Below are 24,474 nucleotides of genomic sequence, written 5' to 3'. Positions count from 1 at the left end.
CTCTCTCTGTATGGTTGCTTTCACTCTTTCTTAGATCACCGCTCTCATTGCCATTTTGTACATCGCAATTCTCTATCAAGCCACTATTTTCACTCACATTCTGGCAATTCTGGCTTTCTCCATAACTATCTCACGACCTGACACATACTTCAACTCCTCACTTTGCTTACACTTTCTGCACATTCTCCCACCACTATCACTTTCAATCCAAATTCCAGCCTCATTCAAGAATGCATACATCCCACACACATCACATTGGACAAACTCGCTCACATTATAGTTTTTGAACAATGGCGTCGTATTTTTGAGCGCCATTATCTTACGTCGCATTGGCGCCATATTCAAATCTATGAAACGTAACGTTATATACTAAATTAAATAACGGAATTCACACCAAAATCCCACAGACACAACAAGCTACCAAAATTAGGCAATATTACGTTATGATTTTAACCTATATTCTAATTTTTACTCAAAATTGTACAACGGAATCAAGCAGATGTTATGGCCTTGCAGGAGGACATGAACAGAATGCATGAATGCACAAGTAAGTGGAACTGTCAGTTCAATGTTGCAAAGTGCAAGGGTTTGAAATTCAGTAAGCAACGATGGGATGCAAAGTATACACTTGGTAGGGAAATTTTAAAGGAGGTAGAAGAAATGAGAAAAAAGAACCTGAAATTCAGGGGCACATTGCACAAGTTGTGAAGACATCACATCAGATAATGACAATGATGCAGAGGACCCTGACATGCAGAAATAAAGAAGCTATGATGCTATTATACAAGGCCTTGATCAGGCCTCATATGGATTATTGTTGCACGGATCTGGTTGCCGGGTTTTCATGGTGACAAGTATTATTATTATTATTATTATCCAGGCCTCCATGGAGTCAAAAGACTCATCGTAGGAGGTCCTTCCTAAGAAACACAAAGTCTATCATACCACTCCTTGAACTCATTGACCATTCTCACACTCACCACTCCATCAGGCAATGCATTCCATGGTTCACCCTCCATGCAAAGAAACCACTCCTCACCTTCTTGCTCACAGTTTCCTTTCGTAACTTCCAGAGATGGCCTCTTGTCATCACTCCTTCCCGCTGTTCAACCAAGCAAAAGAACTCCCCAGTATCAACCCTGTAACCTCCTCTCAACAGTTTAAAAGTCTCAATCATATCACCTCTCCTTCTTCTATCCACCAAACTCTGCAGTCCACATTCCCTCAGCCGATCCTCATAACTATCATTGTACAGTCCTGAAACCATCTTTGTTATCTGCCTCTACCCTTTCCACAGTGAATTTATCCCCTTCAAATCCTGGGGACCAAATCTGAAAACAATAGTCAGAGCCTTATACAACGGAATGATAACTCTTTTATCTCTGCAAGTTGGTCTGTTACCACCCTTATGCAGCGGCACTATCTTAGCTTCCTTCCATTCCCTGGGTACCTTTCCTTCAGCCAGACTTTTATTGAAAAGCCAGGTCAATGGAGCTGTCAGTTCTTTCGCACATTCTCTCAAAACCCGTGGTGAAATACCATCAGCTTTATTGATATCAGAGTACTCAGTATTTGGAACATACTCTCCTCTTGCACCTCTAAACCCTGACCCTATCTCTCTCTCTAGTATTAAAACCTCCTCCAGGATGTAATGCTCCAATAAAGCGCTCATTGAACAACTCCACTATGTCCTCCGCATCAGTCACTCTATTCCCATTTTTATATCCCGCAATGTCATTCTTCCACAATCGGTTCTCCGCCTACTGGCCAGATAGCTAAAAAATTCCCTAGGATTTTCTTTGGATCTTAGTGCCAATCTCTTCTCATATTCCAGTTATGCCTTCCTCACCATTCTGGTCACTCTCCTGGCATGAATCTTATATTCTTTGTGTATCTGTCCTCCACCCCTTTCCTTGTATATCTTCCATAATCTATTTTTCAACTGCAGTTCCTGTTTGATATCGTTTGTCTTCCACTTTACACCAAATTGTGTCTGCTTCTTCGCCCGTGGAATACAGTTTATTATTGCTGCTAATAAATATTCTTTCACAATTTCCCAAGCACCAATGATATCTTGGCCTTCCAATTCTGGCCTCCATGGAACTGTCCCTAGTTGATACCTAAGACTACTATAATCACCCACCTTATAATTCCACATATCTTCCCTTTTTTTTTTGATACACCTGCATGTCTGTTCATTTTCCAAGTCAAAACCACATAGTCACTCTCTCCAACTGGTGGGAGAGATGTCATCTCACTTTTTATCAGCTCTTCTCATGCTATGACCAAATCAAAAACTCTTGAACTTCTTGTTTCCTCCATCACATGCTGCAGAAGACATCTGTCCCTCAAGAATTCCAGAAATTCTATCCCCTTCTTACTACTTGCATTTTTCTCTTCCCAGCTTATACTGATGTAGTTAAAATCTCCCATAACAATCATTCTTCTTGCACTTGCCAAGCTCAACTGCCTAAACATCTCCTGGTCCCCACCCACTCTGTGCTACCTGGTTAATAGCAGCACCAATATATATCCTGTCTTGGCCACTTCAAAACAATTTGTGTCACCGCCTTCCAAAGCCTCTACTCTAAGAGGACATAAGTCATCACTTATCATAAGCAGTACGCCACCACCACATTTTCCTTTCCTATCCTGCCAAGTATTATTATTATTATTATTATTATTATTACGGGCAACTCCAGGGAGTCATTAGACTCATCGAGGGAGGCCCCAAATCATTTTCATCACAACTATTCGACATTCATACAGTATCTATCATACCTCGCCTTAAACTCATTCACTGTCACAGCATCCACCACAGACTCAGGGAGCGCATTCCACTCATTCACTACTCTAAAAGTAAAGAACCCAGCTCTAACACCTTTACTAACCACACTTTTGCCCAGTTTCCATGGATGTCCCCTAGTCCTCCCACAACCAGCCCTGTTCTCAAAAATATCTTCTGAATTAATTTTATAGAAACCCTTCAGTAATTTGAATGTCTCAATCATATCTCCCCTCCTCCGCCTATCAACCAATTTTTGCAACCCACAAATCCTCAACCTGTTCTCATACGGTTCATTCCACAGACCTGCTATCATCTTGGTCACTCGCCTCTGGATCCTCTCCACCTCCTCCCCATCAAGAAGAAACCTAGGTGACCAAATCTGAGCACAGTAGTCGAGATGAGGTCTTATCAAGGCTCGATACAGAGGAACAATAACCTGCTTTTATGCAGTATATCAAGGTATTAAAACAGCACAATCTAGTAACTACTTATAAACTGCAGAGAAAGCTAACAACCCTTATCCGCTTCTCCAAAGACCAGCTATAGCCACTAGATTTACCTGGAGTCTACCAGGTACACTGCTGAAGCAACCGTTCATACTATGGCCAAACAGGAACAGCTAACATTCATATATCAGAGCACCAGAACTACATCAGTTTCCACCATTATGGCCACTCAGGATTAGCAGACCATACACAGGATACCTGGCAGAGGATCCGTTGGAAAAAAAAGCCACTTTACTCGACCAAAGCAAATTTAAATTTGAGAAGCTTTTCCTCAAATCTGCTGCTACTTTTATCAACTATTCCTACCTAAACAAATATGGTTGTATCAAACTGCCTCTCATCAGTAGACATTCAGCCTAACAGCCAGGAACACCCAACCAAAGCCTTTAGGTGGTATAATTATAGGACTTGACGATATTCTGTATCTCTCCTGTTCCATTTTTGCCTGCATGCAGGTGTTTAATACCAGTGTGTTAATCCCTGAAGACACCAATTTAGCTTTGTCAAAATATAAGAAGTAATAATTAAAATGTTTTAGTTATCTGCTCTATATTGTCAATTTCCTGAAACAACATAATGCATGGGAATCAATATATAAGCCTAAACTAAAGTGTGTATCTTGGATAAAACTATTAGTAGTCTCTAATTACATACTCTAATGTCACCTAAAACGATAAAAATCATATAAGCCAAATGACAGCTTAGAAAGATGTGAACAAAATTGTTAATGTACTACTAAAATTATGGTGCTTACTGTGTGTGTGTGTGTGTGAGAGAGAGAGAGAGAGAGAGAGAGGTGATTTTATTAAAGATTTTAATTATATATACAATGGTGTCCAAAGCCTAAGGATGAGCACAATTTCTGAAGATTACAACCATTAATTCAAGCAAATCAGCTTGTAGCAATATGTATAGCTGATGATTTCAAGTAGAAAGTGGGTACACATTAAAATTTTTGAATTGCATGCAAATGGATCATGTGGTAGCCCTCAACAGAATAAAAGGCTGCACTAAGCAAACTGTTTGAAGTAAGCTCTATTTGTGAAGGAACAAAGTTGTAAACTTGCATGTCTTTTAATGTCTCAAAGACATCATCTAGATCATAGATGGCCAATAACAGGCCCACAGGCCACATGCGGCCCATGATGTGATTTTGTGTGGCCTGTAGCATGATAAAAACTATATCAAATTATATGTATTATTAATTTAGCTATTAGTTTCGACCGCAGATTTTCTGATTGATATACTAGTTATATTCATTATTTCTGATGACAGAAAAATTTATATTCTCAACACAGAATCAAAATAGCTTTAAAAGATTACTCAATTTATAAAATCTATAAAATCTAAGAGCCTGTGCAGCTCAGTGGATGTGGCGTTTGCACACCACCGCGCTTGGCCGCACGAAGGAAGTCTTGGTTTCGAGTCTAGTCGGCGACTAGAGGAAATTTTTCTAAGCCTTTTTTCGACCGGTTCCCGAGTTAGTCGATCTCTGGCACGGGCAAGCAGGTTTTTCCTCCCGGAAACTCGGGTTTTTCGTCCTGTAAACTCAAGAAAATCGACCGTAGAACCCACATTATTTCAGACATTAAATATATTTGTGTTAGGGTTAGGGACCACGAGATGGCGGCACATTCGAGCCGTCTCTCTTCACTGCGTACCGCTTAATTAGTGATAGCCTTGGGCCATCTGTCTCTGATTGGGTACCAGTGGAGATTGAACTGCCCACTCAGTCTCCAAAAGTTAGATAGGGCTAAATGGCCTCGCCTACTCCCGTACATACGGGAATAAAAAGGCGTTAGCTGATTTTTTTTTTTTTTTTTTAAATCTACTGCTTCACTGTGCGAGTTGTAGTAGTGGAAGTTGTAGATTTCTATGCTCTCCAGAGTAACGCATCATTGAAAGTCACTTGCTCTGCTCTGGTTACAGAAATATGCAATTAAATTTAATTTAACAACTTATATTTAAATCAATCAAGTATTTTATATTGTTCTCCCAGTAGTAAAATTATTATTATTATTATTACGGGTATCTCCATACAGTCAGTAGACTCATCGCAGGAGACCCAAACTAGAAAAACAATATCTGTCATATCTCTTCTTGAATTCATTTACAGACGAAGAGCTCACAACTAAGTCAGGCAATGAATTCCACTCATTCACCACCCTCCAGGCAAAAAACCTTGTTCTGACACCTTTGTTAACCACACTCTTCTTTAATTTCCAGAGATGACCTCTTGTTCTTCCATCACTATCACACAGCTGAAACATTTCCCCTGCATCAATCCTATAAAAACCTTTCAGTAATTTAAATGTTTCTATCATATCCTTCTTCTTCGCCTATCAACCAATCTCTGCAATCCACAAGCTCTCAATCTATCAATGTAGGGAGCATTTTTTACATCACTCACCAACTTGGTCACTCTTCTCTGAACCCTCTCCACAGCCTCCTCATCTCCAAGGAATCCAGGTGACTGGACCTGAGCACAGTAATCCAAATGTGGAAGTATCAACGCTTTATAAAGGGGAATAATAACCTCTTTATCTGTTAAAATGATTTAACAAATATAGTAATTCAATACATATAACTATTACCTTGAAAAAATGTAGAGTTTATTTTTATTTAAGTTCTGTCTAAAAGTGTGCGGCCCGTGACGCTACCATTCATCATATATTGGCCCTTGTAAAGAATGAAGTTGGCCACACCTGATCTAGATGATTTCACATGGAGAAGAATTATTGGAAAGCTTGAAGAAGGCCGAAGAATTACTGATATTGCTACAGAGTTTAGAATCTCACATAGTGTTGTATCCAGGTTCTTGGCAGCACTTCAAACCAAAGGAATGTATTCCAGGGTTTGGTAAGAGGTTGCTCTCACTCTATCCCAGAGCATGAAGACAGATTTTTGGTTATAAAAGCAAAAATGTTACCGACGCACCACAGCAGGTCAGCCTGCAATTTGGCTCCATTCAAGTACAGGTATGCAGATATCTCAACAAACTGTGGAAAGATGTCTGTAACAAGCAGACCTATGAGCCTGAAGGCCTGTAGTCTGAGTTCCTTTATCCATTGCTCATAGTAGAGCATGTTTTCAGTAGTGTATCGATAAAAATTGGACAAGACACCAATGGGCTAATATACTTTTTTTTACAGATGAGCCATTTTAGTCTTTCCTCTGATTCTAGATGACACTTAATCTAGCTTGAAAATGGTACTGCTTACCATTGCCAGAATCGTCTTGAAAGGATAAATATGGCGGTACTGGGATCACGGTGTGAGGAGTAAGTATTTAACATATTGCATTTAGTAAAATTTAACTTCTTACATTTAAATTTTTCAAAATTTTTGGGTTAGGGGGACACAAGTTAAACACTTGCCACAAGTGCTTTATACTCTTGTTACTATACTGCCATGGAGTTCTGCATTATGTTACAATCACAAGGATGGAATACTTTCATGAACTGCTCACTGAACACCTCTACTATATCGTCCTCAGTGTTTATCATCCTCCCATAATCATTCTTCCTTCTACTGGTCACATATCAAAAACTCCTTAGGATTTCTTTTAGCATCATTTGCTAACTGCTGCTCATACTGTACTTTTGCCACTTGACTTATAGTTTCACATATAACGTTTCTCACAAAAGTCCTGATATGGCTGGCCACCTCCAAGTGTTCACTTCATGGTCACTTTCACTAATTGGAGGAATATGTGACACTTAATTTACAACAATATCTTCTGATGAGATAATCAAATCCAAGATCCTCAGATCCACATGCAGCCTCTGTTACATACTGCTTAAGGTAGTTATCCCTTAAAATATCAAGAAATTCATTCTCTTTGATTCCTGATTCTGTCTCTTCATCCAGTCTATATTACCATAATTGAAATCACCATTACATTTCCTTCTCAATGCCTTCCACATTACCAGGTCTATAACAACACCCTATAAACATTACATCCTATCCATCTCCACACCACACTGCTTCGAAACCACTGTCAGCATTTGCTCCTTGCATCTTCACCTTAGATGGGCATAACTCTTCTGCCATCATCAATAACCAGTGCCGGATTTACGAATAAGCTAAAAAAGCTACAGCTTAGGGCCTCACAATCTGCCGGGACCTCAAATAAAGAAACAAAAAGACCAGCTGATGTAATTAAAAACAGTAGGGGGCCTCTGGGTTTTGTATAGCTTAGGGCCTCAGCAAGTCTAAATCCAGCCCTGTCAATAATGGTCCTTCCTTTTGCTTTGTCTGTCTTCCTGAAAGAATACATATCCTCCATCTCTAGTCCTGTCAGAATGTCATCCTCGTTCCACCATGTCTCACTCATATCAACAATTTTTGGGTGCACGAACTCTATCAATGCTACAGTTCCATTTCCCTTGTTTTGAATACTTCTAGCATTTGTAAAATAAAAAAAAACTAGCTCATTTCTGTTTCTATAACAAGTCCCACTAATTCCACTTCTCTGACATGACTCATCTACACTCTCCTTTGTCCATCATCACTGACATTATACTCCCCAAACCTAAATATCACCACCACATCCTTAACTGTCTTAATCCTTTCTTGTGCACTCACATCTACTCCTGAAACCATCATCTACACTTTTCACACAGTGTCCCACTGTCCACCCTAACCTCAGCCATTTTCTTATCCACTCTGTGTTCCTTCTCTCTTATTCACTTCACTTCACTAGTGCCACTCATCCTCTCCATGTACAAACTTGCCTACCTTACTCTCATGCTCTTCCACAACACTTCTTGCTCCATCAGGTCTTAAATTCACTTCAGTTATTCTTTCTTGCAGCAACAGTTTCTCCAACTGACACACCAAATCCATTCAAATGTAGCCTATATCTCTTTTATACAACTCTATCTTCCCCTCAAACTCAACCCACACATTCACAAAATGAACTCTTTTCTCTTCACACAACTCTGCTTAATTCATAATCTTCATTCACCTTCTCAATTCATTATGATCATAATTGGGCAACACACTGACTACCTTAATTACCACACTGCTATCTGTCACTCTCCTTAACAGCCTCATGACATCTCTCCTTACATTCTCCTTGCTAACAGTCAAATCATTCTGTAAACTACCACTACCAATCCAATTTGCTCGCATACTCCTTTTATCCAATACTTCAATCACCCTGCTCATTGAACTTTTTGGAAAACGGACATAGTGCACCTGTCCACTCACCACACCTCTTATCATCAAATCTTCATAAATCTGTATTCCACGAGTGAAGAAGTGGACACAATTTGGTGTAGAGTGAATGACAAACAATATCAAACAGGAACTGCAGTTGAAAAAGAGATTATGGAAGAGATAAGGAGAGGGGGTTGAGGGCAGATACACGAAGAATATATGATGACGGCGAGGAGGGCGACCAGTATGGTGAGGAAGGAAAACTGGAATATGAGAAGAAATTAGCACTAAGATCAAAAGAAAATTGCAGGGAATTTTTTAGTTATGTGGCCAGTAGGAGGAGAAATGACTGTGGAAGAATGATATTGTACGATAAAAATTGCAATAGAGTGACTGATGTAGAGGACAGTGGAGTTGTTCAATGAGCACTTTATTGGAGTATTTCATCCTGGAGAAGGTTTTAATGCTAGAAGGATAGGGCAGGTTCAGGGTTTAGAAATGCAAGGAGGGTGTGTTCCAAATACTAAGCACTTTGGATACCAGTAAAGCTATGGGACTGGATGGTATTTCACCATGGGTTTTGAGCAAATTCATGATGGGCAAATGAATGGGGATGTGGTTTAATTCAGCAAAATGTAAAATCTTGAAGTTTGGGATCCATCGATGGGAGGATGTATACTCGATTGGAGGAGCTATACTGGAGGAAATAGGGGAGACAAGAGATCTGGGGATGATGACTGATAGAAAACTGAAATTCAGTGAACATATTGCAAAGGTGAAGGTACTGAGAAGGACACTGACCTGCAGAGATGAAAGAATTATCGTTCCACTGTATAAGACCCTGATCAGACCAAACTTAGACTACTGTTCTCAAATTTAGTCCCCAGGATTTGAAGAGGATAAATTAACTGAAAAGGGTACAGAGGCAGATAACAAAGATGGTTTCAGGACTGTACAATGTCAGTTATGAGGATCGACTGAGGGAATTTGGATAGAAGAAGGAGAAGTGATATGATCGAGACTTTTAAACTGTTGAGAGGCAGTTACAGGGTAGACATTGGGGAGTTCTTTCACTTGGTGGAACAGCAGGAATGAGCGATGACAAGGGGCCATCCCTGGAAGTTACAAAAGGAAGCTGTGAGCAAGAGGGTGAGAAGTGGTTTCTTTGTGTGGAGGGTGGTTGAACCATGGAATGCATTGCCTGTGAGAATGGTTACAACAAGAATAGTCAATGAGTGGTATGATAAACTTTGTGTTTCCTAAGAACGACCTCCAACAATAAGTCTTTTGACACCATGGAGGCCTGGATAATAATCAATTCCATCAAATTATTCCATATTTCTTCAAATTTTCATCCCGTTCTTCCTCACATTCCCATTTAAATGCATAATTCTCCACAGTTTATTCCTCATATGTTTAATCTCCTGCTACATCTTACCAACTCTGCTTGCACATATTCAAATATGTTTTTTAGTGCCACTCATGCAAATCACATTTTCACTACCTTGTACGTTTGCTGTCTTATGACTCGCCAACACTAACTCACTGCTGGCTCTCTTATCGTGAAAACAATTCTATCATCTACAGATAGAATTCCTTTATCATTATCTGAAGTTCTCATGGAGTCAGACTAATCTCAAAGGTACCTTTTCTCATACACACATATTGCACCGTGCCTTAAACACATTCAAATGCTCTGCAGATACCATGCTCTCAGGCCATGCATTCCAATCATTCACAACTCTCCATGCTAAAAATCTGCTTCTCACATTTCATCATCATCAAATTCCTGACATGAAAAACTTACATACACTAACTTCCTATCTACAATTTTCTTCCAAATCAATCTGTTACCTGTCAAGACTCCAACATTATCAGATCTTATATTTCTCTCTTGTAAGGCACTTTGTACTGTATTGATCCACCTATATCTTGGTCTTCTCTGGGTCTTTTTCCTGTAAACCTGGCAGAGAACACTTGTTTTGCTAATCTTTCCTCTCCATTCTGTTAAGTGACCATACCACCTGAGATTAGTTCTAATAACACATTCCTGGATGCTAACAATGTCAAGTTCTTTCCTAATATCCGTGTTTTTAATATGATATTGCCATTGATACCATCCGTTTATGCCCCTAATCTTTTTCAGGACTCTGATATCTGCAGTCTCTAGTCTTTGGTCAAGTGTTTTATTTCTAACACAGCTCTCAGATTCATAAATTAAAATTGGTTTGAACAGTGTCTTGTATACAGCAAATTTAGTGTTTTGACTGATTTCTCTCTTATTCTATATACATTTATTCAGTTGACTTCCTACCATGCCAGCTTTGTTAATTCTGTTGTCTATTTCCATATTTAATTTATCATCTTCACTAAAAATCGTGCCTAAGTAGCTGAAATGTTTTACTTGTTCTATAGGTTCTCCGTTCACAATGCAGTTGATATTCTCAATGTTTCTGATGATTTTCATTGTCTTGTTATTGCTGAACTTCATCCCATATCTATTACAACAGTTATTCAATTTAGTCAAGAGAATGTTGCAGACTTGTACTGGATTTATTTAAAAGTATAACATCATCTGCATAAAGTAAAGAGCTGAGGTTAACATCTCCAATTTTGATATCAGGTTTAATACCACCACTTTCCTTCACAATGTGAACCATATAGATAATGAATAACAGAGGGGATAATGTACATTCTTGTCTGACACCAGATTTAATATTCAAACATCTTCCTGTATACTTCCTTCAATTCTAACTGCTGACTTACAACTCAAATAAAGACTAAGTATTGCTTGATATAATTCAATAGTAGCTTTGGGGCCACTGACTGAGGCTAAAATGAACAGGATGCTTAGGCAGAGCACTGCTAAAGCCAGAAAATGTAGAGCAAAATGATTTTGAAACATTCAGGCTGATGAGTGACAGAGCAAGTCACAATAATGAGTGCCTAAGGAAACACTAATTGGAAACAAAAAACAGTAGAAGTTCCTCAGGTTACTTAGAGATAAAAAGTTTACACAACACATAGTGGAAGTGGCCCACTGGGCAACTGTTGAATTTAATAATATTGTATTATTATTATTACCCGAAGACCCCATGGAGTCAAAGACTCATCTAGAAGGTCCCTTTATCATATACACAGCTCATCATACCAAGCTTTAAACAAACTCAAATTCTCTGCAGACACCACACTCTATATATGTACAATATAGTGACAAAAAAAGAAGTCACCATGTTGCTGCTAGTTAAGCAGTGATCGTGTGGTTTTGATGGGGGAGGTGGATGGATAGGTATTGTAAACGTGAGGCTATTGTGCTCTATATTGCAATATTATAGTTATTGTGCCTTTGTAAATTCAACATATAACAATTAACTCACATTAGTTCTTCCTCTCTTTAGTGTACTTCTCAGTTCATTTCAGTTTTCAGTTTTCATTTCGGGTTTTTTGGATTTTCTTTCCATAGAGACTCTCGGAGCACTGGCAAGTCAGTCAGATCAGTTGGCGGGGTTTGGAATGCAATCTCCCGGTATTTTGAATCTCGGGCAAAGGGTCTAGCAGTCAGAGCATATGCAGACTCATCAAAGCGGCAACCATCTGGTCCAGCTCAGCTTGGTTCCTTCGTGGCTAATCACTCCTGTTGACCGTCATCTTTGAACTTGGATGTGTCTCGGCAGATCGACCTCCTCTTTTAGCTCCTATGGACTTCTGTCGATCCTCTCAATTGAAGATCCTTGCCTTTTCTGTCTTCCAGGGAACCTTGGGTTAAAGATTGAAACCTCCGAATATCTCCTCGTGACTCTCTTGATCTAACATTTCCACTGACTTCTCTTTTCTCCCCTTTATTACATCTTTAATCCGTTTTACTGGACTGCGGAACTATGTTTGATTCAGGCAGTCACTTTCTCCACTTACCTTGAAGGTCATCGTAGCCTGAGACTAATCAGAGCTCCAACATCAAATAACAATCCGATGGCAAGGCATTGCCCTTGGCTTTATCATTTTAAACATGTTTATGCGAGCGAGCAAGCTAATTCGCACTTTATACATAGGCTTTCAGTATTCTATTTATAATAACAAACAAAAGTTACTTTTACAAGCTTTCTAGATGTGACCCCTGTAAAAGTCGATGCAATAAAAATGGAGAAAATTTACGCTGCATTGAATTTTACAGTAGAAGCCTCACTGAAAATGATATGAAATTATGGAATAAGGGATGGTGACAAACTAAGGAAACAGACTGGTGATTTACTATTGAGATCAGTTACTCTATTTTTGAAGTTACAAGGATAAATAAAGTGGAGGTGAAATTGACGAATCATGAAATTATACCTCTTTATACTTTCACCATGTTATTATTAGAGAAGGTATAAAAGTCGCAAAAGTCAAAATACAACCTTAAAACAGCATTATTAAAAAAAATATAAGAATTTGAGAAATCATACATTTGTTATAGTAAAAGATTAAGTGTATACAGATGGGTTTGTCTAAAAAAAGAAGAAAATATCAAGCTAATATATGAGAAATATATTTTTAATGAAACTATGTATGTCATGAAAGGCTGCATACAAAGGAAAGACAATTAGAAACGTTCATGATTCGAACCTCTGGAAAATAAATTAGTTTCGTGTAAGCCATCTTCTGGAATCAATCACTGCTTGTAATCTCCTAGGCTGACAGCAAAAGAGATTTTGTGGTATCTGATGTAATTTCAAGCTATGCCTGTGTTAATGCTTCCTTCAAGGATTCTTGATTAGAGTTTTCAAACTCTTCTTTCGAGTTAATTCCATAGGTGTTCACAATTGGATTTAGGTCTGACATCTATTTACAGACATCTGTCAAGAGATGTAAATTGGCCTGCAATTGTAGGTTGTCAATTGTACCCTAGATGAAAATTAATTTCCCAACCCCAGCTTCAGCCACAGATCCCCAAACCGTTACATTGCCTCCATCATGCTTGACTGTGGGAACTAAATTTTCTTCATTTTTCTGTCACCAAATCATTCCACAACTGTCAAATCCAAAAATATTATATTTGCTTTTGTCGATAAATAGGACTGTTTTTCAAAAATTCAAGTCTTTTTTTTTGATATATATATATATATATGGCAAAGTTAAGTCTTTTTGTCTGATTTGTTGAGGTTATTAGAGGCATTCTTCTGGGAACTCTATCATTAAATCCTTTAGATTGAAGAATTATTCATACAGTCTCGGCCTTACCAGTCGTCATATTCCATTCATTTGGAAGCAGATATTTTCAGATTTGACTCGACTCCTTTTAGAACAGCTCGAGCATCTCGATTACTTAATACTCTGGGGTGACCACTTCCAGCTTTGTTGAACACATTTCTGACTGACTCATAATTCCTAATAGCAATTTGGACACCTGAACGGCTTTTCCCAACAATGTTTCAAATCTCTTTTTCATTTCACAACTGTATTATCACATTTCTCATGTCCGGAGCAATGGCTTTTTGTGGAGTCATTTCAATTGGAACATTAAAAAGAACTTGGCTAACACATACACACACAATTAACTTTTCTGCAGAGTGATGCAATACTGTTTCCCAGATTGCTTAAATAAGAACAAGTTTGTATGATGAAACAGAAATACATATGCTATATGCAGATTTGTGCATGATTTTCAAAATTATTTGCATATTCTTGAATTTATTTTGTTTCAATCACATATTACTAAACAAGTGTAAAGGAGCTGACAGTGCCCCAGACTTGACGTTCAGTGGGAATATGAAAGAATAGTGAGTGACACTGAATAAGGGATTCTCCCTTATTCAGTGTCACTAAAAGTCTCACTAAAAGTAAACTACAGGCCAATTTTGGTAAAAGGGCTAGTGACAATGTGTTAGAGAGGCTACATATAAGTCTACAAATACTTGGAATGATGAGAACCGGAATCCTGAAAATTTTCCAGAAAACACCATAGGTTTGTAAAAGAAGGATCTTGCTTCAGTAATCTAGTTACATTTTATAACGGGGAGACAAGAGTTCTGGACAGAGAATGTATACATTGATTTTTCTAGATTTTGAAAAGTTCAACAGAATACTGTATGATAAACTACCATTGAAAGGAGGTCAGAGATAGTTGACTGATGGAAGTCAGCATGTCACACAAGGAAATGTGTCTTGGAGAGGAGGGAGAGTAACAAGCAATGTACTACTGGGTTCTTTTCTAAGCAACTGTTATTTAATTCATATATTGGTAATACAGTTCAGGTTTGAGAAAGCATACATATATACATATATATATTGTGATTGTGCTAAATTGGGAAGAGAAATGTTATCAAGCTCTGGCATGATATTACAAGAGAATCTGAAGAGATTGTAGGCATCAAATGAATGGGGATGCTAGTTCAATGTTGCCATGTATAATGTCATGCACTTCTTCTTCAACCTTTTGGTTCTGTCCACTGCTGGACGAAGTAGTCTCCCCCATGATTTTCCAGATCACTCGGTTTTCTGCCTCTCCCATCCATCTCATTCCTGCAATTTGTTCTAGTTCATCCCTCCACCTTCTCCTCGGTCTTTCTCTTTGTCTTGCTCCATCCATTGGTCTCTACTCTGTTGTTTTTCTAGTCCATCTCCCATCATTGCATCTGGCAATATGGCCAGCCCATCTCTACTTAGCCTGTTTAATGTATTTTACAATATCCATGACACCTGTTTGAGATCTTATCCAGGTATTTGTCTTCCTATCTCTTAATGTTATTTTTAGCATACTTCTTTCCATGCGATGTTGTGTCGTTCTCAGCTTTTTGTTTAGGGCTTCTGTTAAAGTCCATGTTCTCCTCCATATGTTAAGACAGAAAGTATGCACTGGTCGAAAGCTTTCCTTTAGGTAGTCCCCAGGTTACGAATGAGATACGTTCCTGAGAACGTCTTTTAAGTCGGATTTGTATGTAACTCAGATCCCTGATGCACAGAGCACATGCAGTAATAATAATAATAACAATACTATAATGGCTAATGTGTGTTAATTTTACTTACATACTGTAATAACAATAATACCTCTGTACTGTAATAATAAGTTACAGAAACTATTGTGCTCTTTCTTTTAATTCAAACAAACAGAACATAAAAACAAACTTATACAAAAAGTTTAGATAGAAGATAGGAAAATTTTCAAAAAAGAATATTAAAGGTTGCATCAATGTCTTGCTTACTGGAAGGAGCATTTCTGAGGCAAGAAAGTAGGCTAACATTAATTGGAATTAGAAGATGATGATGATAGAAATGGTGCTAGAGAATCAGGATTTGATTCTGTTTCTGGAGGAGGGGAGCTTACCACTGAAGTCGGTTTCTTGAAAAAGGTATCTGGGGTTGTTTGCACAGCCTTTTTCTTTTTTCATCATAAACGGCCTTGTAGTAGCTGATATTCTCACTAACTGCACGGTAAACCTTTCTAAACCGCTGAATGTTATGATCTTGCTCCTCAAGCTTAGCAAATTCTGCTTCAATGAGACAAAAGGGTTCAGCTAAATCTTTTGTCGTAAACATTCTTGGCTCTGGATCTTCTGATTCTTCATGTTCTTGTGTTTCTATCAGCTGTGTTGTGACGTTCTATTTTCATGTTATGTTCTAAATCAGCCATCTTGGTTCAAGTCACTCTTATCAATATAACACTTAATCGCAAATTGATCACCGATTCAAAAGTAGAGAAATTTATAATTATACTGCGCCACCCTATTTTTAGATTAGTCTATATAAAATAGTAGGATCAATTCTTAATTAAGTTAGCAGTCTTCTCATTAGGCCGAATTATTTATTATTCTACTTGGGGCACCCGCAAGATTCGAAATTTTTATGAACGGTGCAATAAAAGGGAGTTCAGGCAAACACAATATTTAGATTAACAAAATAAAACATTTAATATACGATATATAGCAAATACATGAATTCTACTTTTAAATGAAATAATACAAATAACTTAATACATCTTGCTAAGTCACTCATTCCAATTCAATGTTCTAAACTTTAACATACAATTCACTGCTTCAAAACTATAAATTCTCTTAACTCAAGTTAATAAAACAAAACTTCTCATTTGATCAGTCTGCACACATCTATCAGTTGTACTTAATGTTTAAATTCACAGCAGGCACTAATCATGGTAGACAATATTGCAAGCAAACTTATTCCGGACCTTGAACTTCGGAGATACGCTATAGTTAATGTTAGAATAAATAAACATGTATGACTACTCTTACCAGATATAATCTTCAATACATCAATCTATTGTGAGCACACTTATAAATTAACTTATTTGAGCTAGCGGAACACATTAAATAAAATTCTCCAACGCTTTAACTGAACTACTGTTAAACGCGCTTCACTACTCTAAACGACAGCAATAAGGTACTGATATCCTTCCTTGTTTACTTTTCTGCAACTAGATAAATTCATTATATTCTTCTCAGGGCAATACAGAATTAAGACGTAATCCAAGATTAACTGGAACTAATCAGAATTTCCCATTGAATGTCCAGTTCTTTATTTATCCGATTACGACATCAATTTTCCTCTATAACCACAACTCATTTCACTTGCAGCTGAGTATAAGATTCACTACATTCCTTGCTACTTCTAAACACTATGCTCTTGAATTTCTGCCCTAAAGAATTTACAATTTTCTTTCACTTCCTTGATTATATCCTACTTTCCTTCAGGCTCTGCAAAACTCTCACTTATCTCCCATTAAAATTCCTATTCTCCTTTCTCATTCCAAGGTCACGCACTCCTCGACTCGTGCTTGTTTATTTCATGCGTCTCCATGACAACGCATGAACGTAAACATTTCGCTAATGTAATACAACGCTCTACTCTTACATAACTGATTACATAACATTAAAATTTCACAAATAAGAATAAACAGAATATTTGAGCTACATAATCAGCTCTTTCATTACGTATACAATTATTTATAATAATACTTTTCGTTACATCATATATATATTTTAGTTATTATAAATTCTACACATATTATTGCCTAATAAATTAATAGTAGGTTAAGTTTAGAATAAATAATTAAATAGTAATCCTTAATTAAGGAATAATAAATAATTTTTATACAAATCATGATTAATATGTAATAAGCAATGTTAAATGTGAATGAAAAAAAATAAATTACACAACATAGTTTCATTCACAATTTAACAGCTGCTTCTCTATCTCCATAAAGTTTTCATTGGTTAATTCTTGTGAATGGAACTCTAGTAAGTCAATGACATCATTTTCATTGATGTCTAATTGCAGTGCATTGCCACTATCCACCACAGCTTTTCCAGCTTCAGCAATGTCTTTTGTGAGGCCACCAAAATCATCACAGAATTGAGGGCAGAGTTTGTTCCACACCTTTTAATTTAATTGTTGATTGCTTCCCTTCCTCCCAAGAATCAGCAATGTTTTTGATGGCATCATGCATGTTATTCTTTCAGAACTCTCTCAAGGTCATCAGATCATCTTCTGTAGCCCTGAATGCTTGTGAGAATGTACGCCATATGTAATAAGCCTTAAATGCAGAAATGATTCCCTGTTCCATTGGCTGTAGTAACGATGTAGTAAAAATACGACCTTTATAGGGTGAAGGTCATATAAGGATGTTGAATATCCAACACAAGCAGAATTTCAAAGGGAATTTTCTTTTATGAACAATAACGTTCCACAGCAGAAATAAAACAGTTCAAGAACCAATCTTCAAACATGGCAAGTGTGACCCAGGCCCTTAAATTTCACTTCCAAATAACAGGAAGAGCTGCTTTAATAATGCGGCAAAGTGTGGATTTGTTTACATGTGTGAAAGAAACTAGTTCCCGAATTATTAATTTAATTATTAATTATCCTTATACAGAGCCTTGAGAGCCCGTTCGTAAGTATGGAACGCTGTAAGTCAGGTCATCTGTAACCCAGGGACTACCTGTGCATGTGTGTGTATATATATATACATATATACACATACATACACATACATACATATACAGGTGGAATTTTGCTCTAGTAGGTATTGGTAGCAGGGGATCTAAAGATATCAATGGATAAGGAGTTGAAGTTAAAGATTCATGCTGCAAAAGTTGTAACAATTACCAAGAAAGTTGCTGTCATAATGCAAAAGATAATGACAAGATGAAATAAGGTGATGCTGCCACTGTTTAAAGCACTGATCAAACCTTATCTAAATTTCATGCACAAATCCAGTTATTTGGATATAAGGAAACAGTTGAGTAACTGTCACAAGACTATGAAATGATGAGTATGAGGACAGATACAATGTGATGTGATCTGCAGAGCTTAACAGACTGGAGGCAATATGATTGAGACCTGTAACTTGGTTAGAGAAGCATATCAGAACTGATATGGAAGAAATGTGGAATTGGTAAATGTATAGACAAGTAAGAGGTCATCCCCAGAAACTGTATAAGGATCATATAAGTTAGAAAATGAAAAGTATTTTTATATGCAGACAAATATAATGCACTGCCCTTTCAAATGAACAGTGAATGTGCTCCAATGCTTAATGTCTTGAAGGTGAAGTATAACAGGTGTTGTGGTCTGTAGACAGTTTGAATTTCTGCAAGTAACTCTGCATGAAACCTGAAAATAAGACTAAATAATATACTGTATAATTGACCTACATCTTCCTTTCTGTGTTCAGGTTTTTGATGACATTCTCTACCTACATTTTTCTCTGTATTTTTCAATTTCATACTTCCTCAATGAATGAGAAACATTTTATGCATTTTTTTTTTCAGTGTGAATTTATGCACATTTTTATGTTGGAATATAATATTAGTAAAGGCAAGTCTTGTTTCTGAGCAGAACTCTACACATACTTACCATTGTTATTAGCCCTGCCATTTTCTCCACATTTTCCAAAATATCTGCAACTGAGATTCATTTCCTACTGTTTCCAACAAGAACCAGCTTTCTCTTTATGTCAGCTACCCTCAGTAGAGATGCCAATTGTTCTATTCTTTCCCTATTATAACATTCTGTGAGATCAATTTCCATCCAATGTCCAATTTTTCATCTTCATTTTCTTTCAATTTTACTTAGAAAAATCTCATTAATTTTAGTTTTTCAGTCTAAATAACTGCACAAATTTCCTGGGAACACTTGGAAAGAAAATACCTTTATGATTCTCACATTATTTTATTTCCCTTTGGTATAAACTAGTAAGACAAGAGTTCTACTCCAATCATCTGGGTGGCCAAATGGGTCTTCTGCACTCCTAACTATAAGTTAGGTTTTCAAGTCTCACTGAAGAAATGAATGTTGGCAAACATTTTTAGGTCAGAGATCAATTTCACTGCCTACATGAGATCCCTACTCTGTTAAGTAGGGATCTCATGGTACCAATGAATGACAGGTTTGCAACATTTTGTTGGTAGGATTCACAAATCAATTATGTTACACTGAGCTCCACTACCTGCATCCTTCTTTATCAGTTCAGATTACCAGTCAATTCAAATCCTCCTAAAGGGCAACTCCATCAACAACATTTCTAATAACTCCTCCCAACTTTGCATCATCAGCAGCAAACTGAATCTTTCTCTTCTCAACCTATTTACAATCTCATTTACATATAAAATGAACTGCAGTGGGCAAAGCAGAGAGCCTCATTCTATCTGAATGATTTCTGTTTTCTATTCAGCCACTGCTTCACCACACACACAACTGAAAATTTTCTTTCATTTTCCTATCCAATCCACTAACTTACGATCCATATCCACATGTTGCAGTTTAAATATTAACATGCCAGTTGACAATTCCTTTGCAAAATCAGAACTACCCAAGTGTGAGTGTGTGTGTGTGTGTGTATATATATATATATATATATATATATATATATTCATTTCATAAGTATGTGTGTAGTGTTCGCTACTTCAAGTTGTAGATTTAATTGAAATATTTAACAATACTGATAATGAAATAAAATGATAGTTTAATGTTGCCAATATTTTCATCTTTGTCACAGACACCACTAGAGTACAGTGTAAAACCATAGCATGCCACAAACAAACACAAGGAAAGTCAAAATGATCAGACTTGGAGCATAAATCCTATGATGGTCACCAATCAGAGCAGTTATAGTGTAGTAACTTCTCTTAAATGGCACCCATTAAATTAAATTATGCCCATTTTTCTCTATATGATTGTGTGGATACTTTTTTTTTTGTCATTCTTTCAGTTTGCCCATTATATAAGCAAGCTTTCAGGTATACAAGAAACTTTGAAGGCATCTGCAAATGATAGTAGTAGTTGATTTTTAACATTCTTCTTGTATAAGACGGACTGCCAATTACAGAGCACTCATCACTTCATCAGCATTTTTCAGTTACTTCATTACTAATTATACTCCTACTCAATTTCCAATGATACCTTGTTCTTTTCCCAGCTACTATTGTATTAAAAGAGCTTCCCACTACAACAGCACCAGAGAGTTCGACTTATCGCAGAAGAATACTGGACACACGCGACTGTCTGCACTACTTAATTCACAATGTACACAATACACTGCGCCATCTACCGACCACTAATGGTACCTTTGGCTGTTAATTACGTACATTCTCTGTCCTTTGCGGAATGAAAAAACTCTGATACCTCCGTATCAGATCACCTAATTCACATTCATTTCAAAAATTCGAATCATATCCCCCTCTTTTCTACCTATTCACCAAATTTGGCAATCTTCGCACCCTTAACTTGTTTCTACATGATCTGCCTCTACTTCGCAGAATATGTCTTAGGACTCCGCTACAGTAACTAATTAATACCGAAATTTGTTTAAATGCAAGACAAAAGATTTCTTAAAATAACAAAAAAATGTGATTTGAACAAACTGAAATTGTACAACAATTTTTAGTGCAGTTCATCCACGAAAACCCACACGTATTCATATAAGCGTATGGATTATTAAGGTCACTAGTACTGTTGACTACACTATTGCTAAACATACGTGCTGATATATTACAGGTATTTATAATAATGTGTTTCTTTGCACTAATGAAACAACACACTTGCTCATCACATTAAAAAATAAAGAGTATAGTTTGCACATCCTATCCATCCATGTACACCGAGAGCAACTGTTTCCACTATATAAATTACTAGAATATTTTTTTAAAACTAAATTTAATTGTATACAGAAAAATTTACTGATCTTCTAAAGTCAACTTAACAACGAAAAGGCATAGTGCAACATTACTGCGTAGTACATTAAAACAGACAATTTATAAGTGCGATGTGATAAATACATTAAAGTAGCAGAAGATAGTTAACCTCAAAATGTAAAGTTTCACTTACGTGGTATCTTGATTAAAAGTGACATAAAATAAATTACAAGTCGAATCACTGTGTGGTTCACACATTATCTTCAAAACCAAAAAAACTATTTACAATATTTACTAATTTTACTCCAGAATCAGCAACAAGTATATATTTCTTATTACATTACACTACTATAAAGCAACGAATTGATAGATATCCTCAGTTAAATCAGCTGGCAGAAAATAAACTAGGGATAAACTGCGCATGTTCTTTCCTAACCTTGTGATTGGCTATCAATCAGGCGGTAATGAAAGGTGGTATGTATCTTTCTGTTGACATTTGGAAAGCGGAAGCTATAGTAGTATTCTGATGTGATACTTAGAACAGAGCATTGCCATTATATATATATATATATATATATAAATTTATTTATGGAAATACTTATATATTGTTAGTAAGCTTGATCCTCTTCCTTCGCTATTACACTTGTTCGACTTGCACTTCTGTTCTATGTAAATAAAACATTTATTTACGTCAGTTACACAAACGAGAAACAATCAACTTCATAGAGATACAAATATTCCCTATATTTTCTCTTTTCTACAATCCTTAGCATCCAAGTTTTTCCTAAAGACGTCCGCACACCCCAATGATTTGGTTCAGCAAGCCTGCAGCATACGAGGCAACGGACATATTCAAACATAGAAGACCAAAAGCTATATTAACCTCCTATAGCGTGGCATAATTTCCATGCCCATTCAGGGCGAGCAAACTGCTCATAAATTTTACCCTCACTGTAACCACAACAAATAGCGGGGAATATGAAAAGCATCTTGCTTCACCCCTAAAGACATAAATGTCAATTACACAAGCGAAAAATTTAGAATACTTTTCGCGAATAAAAAAGTTATGAACAGCTTGGCTTAAGGGAACACGCCAACAAGTTTGGTCATCAATCTATACCATTAAAAGTTTTTCCATTTCGGCAATAATATTGTCACGTTTACTGATAACTGTATTATCCATAACTAGTATAGTACTTTTATAACTTTGTTCTTAACAACTGCAACAATAGTGTGGGAAGTAAGCTTAGCTGCGGCCTCTCTGTTTCGATTACCCTATCGTCACTGAATTTAATCATTTTAATCTTAGTATCTAATATGATAACTTTGCGTGTCTCCTTTTCATTGGGGCAACAGCATCCTTACTTTGAATTTTATCTACCATTATTCGCAATAATGAAATGAAATAATAATTATAAATGGCTCATAATTCATAGCAACATCAAAACACAGATACAGTATATCGAGTAGCGACGATGTAAACCGTTCACGAAAACTGCGCATCTGTTGATTTACGGTAGCACAATATCGTTAAAAGCGTCGTATATAAATGTCTTGCTCATAATTGAAAAGCGTAGTATGAGCGGATCGTCATGAATACTGGGTTATTACTGCATTTTGTCATTTTTGTTTTATTTAATTTTTACATAGTCTGTAAACCCTATTTTAGAGACCAAACATGAATTTTTTTTAAGCTGCTTCAGATCTCCGGTAAGCATGGAGTGATCTCACAACTGAAAATGAAATTCCTCTTCCAAAAACACCCTTGTATAAGGTAATATTCGAACTCACATCCTTTTGATGAGGAGACAAGTCACACGTGCCACTCGGCCAATCATACATACGTTAAGAAGAGATTGTTATCAGGTTAATACGTAAGAAATTTTTCATAGAATGAGAAACGGGGGTAAAACAAGAGGACATTCCTAGAAGCCGTAATAAGAATTATGTAAGCAAGGAACTAGTTCTGTTCATATGTCAGTTTGATCAGCTTTGTGTGTGATAATGTTTACCTCCTGCAATGATTTTTTAACTCTCTGGAAGTCTAGTGTTAATAATAATAAATGAAAACTGCGCACTGCGACAGCTATCAACTCGAATAGGTAACACGTCCGTTTGATTAAAAATAATATTAAGACACTACTGCTCGGTTATTTTATTTTATTTTATTTTATTTTTGGTGGGGGGGGGAGGGCTCTAGTAAAATGTACACGTGGACTAGAGCTTCAATAAGCTCTCTGGTAATAAGAATTAGCAAAAAATTCAATTAAAAAGCACAAAATTGGGTTTGTTAATGTTTTGCAAGAGGGATATGGCGAGGCATACCACATATCCTAACAGGATCGCGAATGAGGTGAGAAAAATGGCGGCCCGTGTGTTAGTGTTTTGTGTAGTGCATTATTGATGATGGAATTAAAGAGTCTGATGAGTCATTGTGTTGTTAATTAGTGGCGATAGTTTTGAATGATAAATGATATATATACAGAGGTAAGTGTTCTTCATTTTCTGAGGTTTTTTAAGGTGAAATATTTGCTACGTTGCTGGTAGATCGATTTGATCTACGGGATATAAATATATATAGAGTAACATTTTATTGCTGGTAGACACCTAAGAGTGTCTACGGGATCTGCTAGTGGACCCTCAAAAGTCCACAGGATTGTCTTTGCCTGCTCGGGGCACCTGAGGGACCTCTACTCTTTCTTCATCTGTGTCTCAACACATTTTAATTTCTTGAAATGACAAAACTTCTAAATGAGACCCAATTCGAAGAAGTTTACAGGGAATTCCTCAGACTGGGAAAGCTACTGAGTGATAATTGGCCGGGAAAGGTTAAACTGTATGACACGTTTCCCCCCGAATGTGTCTCAGACGCTGTCGCTGAAGATCATTTAGAGTCG

The 24,474-nt window shown here is 36.9% G+C and overlaps 1 protein-coding gene across 1 annotated transcript in view; it reads right to left on the bottom strand.

Moving 5' to 3' along the window:
• The window catches only part of LOC150102924 (WD repeat domain phosphoinositide-interacting protein 2-like), a 335,111-nt gene extending 313,170 nt beyond the window's left edge, over positions 1 to 21,941 (bottom strand). The window contains exon 1 of the mRNA XM_090397385.1: positions 21,771 to 21,941. Within this exon, the coding sequence (XP_090253511.1) occupies positions 21,771 to 21,835 (65 nt within the window). The 5' untranslated portion in view covers positions 21,836 to 21,941. The remainder of the gene's footprint in view (positions 1 to 21,770) is intronic.
• Positions 21,942 to 24,474: the final 2,533 nt, after the last annotated feature.

This window comes from Typopeltis vanoorti, chromosome 9, assembly GCF_054136105.1.
Source record: "Typopeltis vanoorti isolate ZY-2024b chromosome 9, IOZ_Tvanoo_1.0, whole genome shotgun sequence".
Lineage (NCBI taxonomy): Eukaryota > Metazoa > Arthropoda > Arachnida > Uropygi > Thelyphonidae > Typopeltis > Typopeltis vanoorti.
This window is presented reverse-complemented; position numbering and strand designations above follow the sequence as displayed.